At 46.3% G+C, this 4268-nt stretch overlaps 1 protein-coding gene across 1 annotated transcript; it reads left to right on the forward strand.

Annotated features, from left to right (window-relative positions):
- Positions 1 to 1710: 1710 nt before the first annotated feature.
- Positions 1711 to 4268, forward strand: LOC126524091 (uncharacterized). The gene is made up of 2 exons (XM_050172454.2): positions 1711 to 1827; positions 3249 to 4268. Exons 1-2 carry the CDS (start codon positions 1816 to 1818, stop codon positions 3735 to 3737), a joined length of 501 nt encoding a protein of 166 aa, XP_050028411.1. The 5' UTR covers positions 1711 to 1815; the 3' UTR covers positions 3738 to 4268.

A 4268-nucleotide genomic window follows, 5' to 3' on the forward strand; every position in this document is an offset into this window, starting at 1 on the left:
ATGTATAATGACAGTAATATCACACGGACATCTTCGTTATTTGCATTGTTTAAATATTGGTATTCACCTAGAAGGTCAGAACTATAGCGTGAGCGCATCAGTAGTAACATGTTTAAAAGGAATGTAGCGAGGCTCCCACCTTATGAGGTGCTATATTCCGGCCTGTCGTGGACGCTTTATTGCGCTAACTCATGGACCGGTTAGCAAAAGAAGAAGAAAGTTATGATTTTGCAGTTGTCACATAATTCTTGGCTGTAACTTCACTAGCGATAGCACATTAAAGATTGAGCAGAAACACTCGTATTTAACTTCGCAATCGCAGGCAGCTTGCAGTATTACCTGCTATGTGGTATGTAGCTGCTGCATCAATTACAGTTTCAGAATTCACTACTGCCGTTACCTCTGCTATAGTTACTGGTTCTTCATTGCTGTTGCATTTTCGTTGTTCTGCCCTCCAGTCCTCATCATTACGGCTTCATGCCTGGCTCTTGTTTGTGTGTATGTATGTATGTATGTATGTATGTATGTATGTATGTATGTATGTATGTATGTATGTATGTATGTATGTATGTATGTATGTATGTATGTATGTATGTATGTATGTATGTATGTATGTATGTGCGTGTGTGGGGGGTGTCGCATGTATCATGCATCGTACCTGTATTGAGTATCGCCACCTATGCAATAGCAGACATTCATTTAATTGGCAAAAATAATGAGCGGCTCCGCTTAGAGCAACGCTTCGCCGCGGACCCGCCGTGGTTGCTCAGTGGCTATGTTGTTGTGCTGCTGAGCACGGTGTCACGCGATCCAATCCCGACCACGGTGGCCTCATTCCAATGGAGGCGAAAACACCCGTGCACTTAAATTTATGTGCACGTTCAAGAACCCCAGGTGGATGAAATTTCTGGAGTCCTCTACTACATCGTGCCTCGTAATCAAAGTGCTTTTGTTACGTAAAACCCAATAATGTAATTTTTTTCGCCGTGAAAACTACAATCTTCATTTGCTGTTTCAATCCCCTTACAATTTGTTTGTCCCCCGCTGTATAGCTCAGTGGGTATGGCATTGCGCCGCTGCGGGGGAGGTCGTGGGTTGAGTCCCGGCCACGGCGGCCACAGTCCGATAGGGATGGAACGGAAAAAAAAAGAAGCTGGTTTACCGTGCAGTGGGGGCCCGGTAAAGAAAACACCAGGTGGTACAAAATTCTTCCGGAGTTCCCATCATGGCGTGCCTTTTAATTAGATTCTTGTGGCACGTAGAACACCAAATTAAAAATGTTTTGATTGCAGAGTTAGGGCGTGGTAAAAAACATTCCCGAGTGCCATTGCGTATCCAATTTTAGTATCCTTGCGTCGGTGTCACCGGCCGCATAGTTGTTCCCACACTCGGCATCTTCCATCTTCGGCAAGAGATGTGGGAAGCAGCGCCAAACGGCTCCCCAAGCCTACTGCGCGTTCTTCGCAAGGAAACGCCTGGGAGGCATAGTGCTACTATATTCAGAGCTGTGGGGTTAGAGTCACAGCGCCTAGGAGGCGTGCTTCTTCCGATGCGTTTGTTTCCAATTTTTATTGCTTCGCGAACAGTGTAGCGATCGGCGAGCGCCGTGCGTTACTTTCGCCAGGCACGTGCAGCGTCTCTGCGCTTCCCGGTTCTTCGCGGCGGAACGCAGGGCAGCCACGATACCGTCGCCTTGTACGTGGCTTCCGCACCATCGAATACGCAAAGTTTCCTTCGTACGCCGAGTATATAAGCGACCTGCAGGGACCCGCTAACACACCATTCGCTAAGGAGCAAGTACAAGAAGCCGTAGCCATGAACGCTGGGGTGAGTGTCTGCGTAGAGCGCAATGTGCCCCAATGGGTGGTGTCCAAATCCCAGCCCTAGCGACAGTTCTTACTGGTTTGCGGAAATATTTCTCGAACGCTATGCTTTCCTTGGCTGCATGCAACCGAAGCGATTGCGGGTGCCAGAAATACGTCACAGATGTTTTGGACACCGACTTTCACTTCTGAGTTAGGTTTCCTAACAACACGACGAGGAGAGAGTAAACAATCGATAAATATCATGGAATTTTCTTGTCAAAAAACCAGTGCTTCTTAATACGTAGCTGGCTTGATAAAACGGTCAAAGTTCATAATCTAAAACAGTTCGACGGTGCGTTTCCTTTCATTCGGAGGTTTTTTGTGTGCGTTTGATTTCGCTTCTAATGTTGAGAAGATTGGGGACTACACCAAGAAACTTCTTATAGAGAGAAGCTCATGATAAAAATGATAAGTCCAATTACAGCGCAAAGCCAACTTTGCACATTAATTTTCTAGTTTTGCAAGAAATCTGAAGTATTTAAGAAAATGAGAGGATAAGGAGATCTAATAACATTAAGAAACATGCTAATGAGCGTGTAGGTAGCAGAAGAAAGGGCGAGTTGATGGGTCTCCTGCTTGAGGTACTCTCGCACGGTACAATTAAGGAGGCTTCTAGTGGCGATCGGAAAATAACGTTCTACAGTGTTTTTCAATGTGAAGGGTGAGAAGCAAGCAATATTTCTGATTTTGATATTCAGTGGAGTGTAATTCAGAAAATATTGTCCCTTCAACGATGTATGTTCTCTTTCTCTTGTCTGAGCCCTTCAATTTTTCTAAAGCTACAGTCAACTTAGCAGCATTGCGTTGCCAGTCCCCCCCAAAAAAGGTTACTAAAGATAAATTGAACCAAAGTCAAAACATTTATGTTTTGTTTACCGTTGCCCTCAACATGCATTTTGTAATAATTTTTAGCCTAGTAAACTGTTTACTCCACATAACAAAACATAGCAGCTGGTATAAGATCTGTAGACACGCCCTCCGAGAGCGACAATGCTTTTAGCGTGCGGAAGTCATGCAAAAGAGCAGATTTCGAATTTTTTTTCTGATTTCATATTAATTTTAAAATACAAGGAAAGTGCGTTTATAAACTCTAATCGAGCCCATTGGAATATTCAGGATGTTTTAGCTGTAACGAACTGAGTCCTTCATAGATAACACCTTTTCTTAGCACTGATCGAGGCAACCTATCGTAGCGCTCAAGATGTAAACAAAGGATGACTTGACTCATAATAATGGGGAGAGCTTGTTTGACTGCAACTTCCGGAAGCAAAACACATTCTATTCATAGGTCGTATATTCACAAAAGTGTAACAGATAATTTTGCACAAGAGAGAATACTTGCTTGGCGAGGACTCCTGAATCGTATTTTACCAACGTTTACAGTGCATCGCCATTATCCTGTCTGCTGTCTTCGCCACCACAACGGCGGGTGGGCTTGGTTACGGAGGGTATGGCCTTGGATACGGCGGCGGCTACGGTGGTGGCTACGGCGGCGGCTACGGTGGTGGCTACGGCGGCGGCTACGGTGGCGGCTATGGCGGCGGCTACGGCGGAGGCATAGGCGGCGTGGGCGTGGGCAGCAGTGTGGCCCTTCTGCGCGGAGGGCCCGGACTGTACAAGGCTGTGGCCGGCCCGGCTTTCCTGGTCAGAACCGTGCACCAAGTGAACAAGCTTTCCAGCGGTGGAGCACTTGTCGCACACTCCGGCCTCGGAGGAGGCTACGGAGGTGGTTATGGAGGTGGTTATGGAGGTGGCTATGGAGGTGGCTATGGAGGTGGCTATGGAGGTGGCTACGGAGGTGGCTACGGAGGTGGCTACGGAGGTGGCTACGGAGGTGGTTACGGATACGGCGGCTATGGTTACAAGGGCTGAGTGTGCTGTTTTGTGTGTTAGTGATTTTTTATTCATCCTCGAAACGTCCACGCCAACAAACAGGGCGTCGTCGCCTCATGGCCTGCGGAAGCTGAATTGCGTCCATTCAATCTAGAAAGCTGACCGCCAGTCAAAGTAGGTGTACGGCAAACAAAGCTGTTGCAAACATAGTTGGAGGAATGTGTGGCATCGCAACAATCGCATAAATTGCTTAGAATCAGTCTTGAAAATTGACAGCCCGTCTCATGAGACTCAACATTTTGATTCACCGAATGTTGGCTCCACAAGAAAAGAGGCTGCGATTTCACCATAGTGTTCGTCGCATTAATTATTTTTTATTAGACCAAGCCTCGGCAAAGAATGTTAGTTGGTCAAGACCTTAGTGCTGTCGGAATTCCTATACCTTTCATCGAACTCATCGAGATCTCATCTTCTGGATGGCAAAGAAAGACGAAGCCGACAGCCTTGAACATTGTTGTATTTCTTTTCATCACTCAGGGTAAAATAAATCTGTGTCTGCATCAAGTTGAA

This window comes from Dermacentor andersoni, chromosome 3 (assembly GCF_023375885.2).
Source record: "Dermacentor andersoni chromosome 3, qqDerAnde1_hic_scaffold, whole genome shotgun sequence".
Taxonomy (NCBI): domain Eukaryota; kingdom Metazoa; phylum Arthropoda; class Arachnida; order Ixodida; family Ixodidae; genus Dermacentor; species Dermacentor andersoni.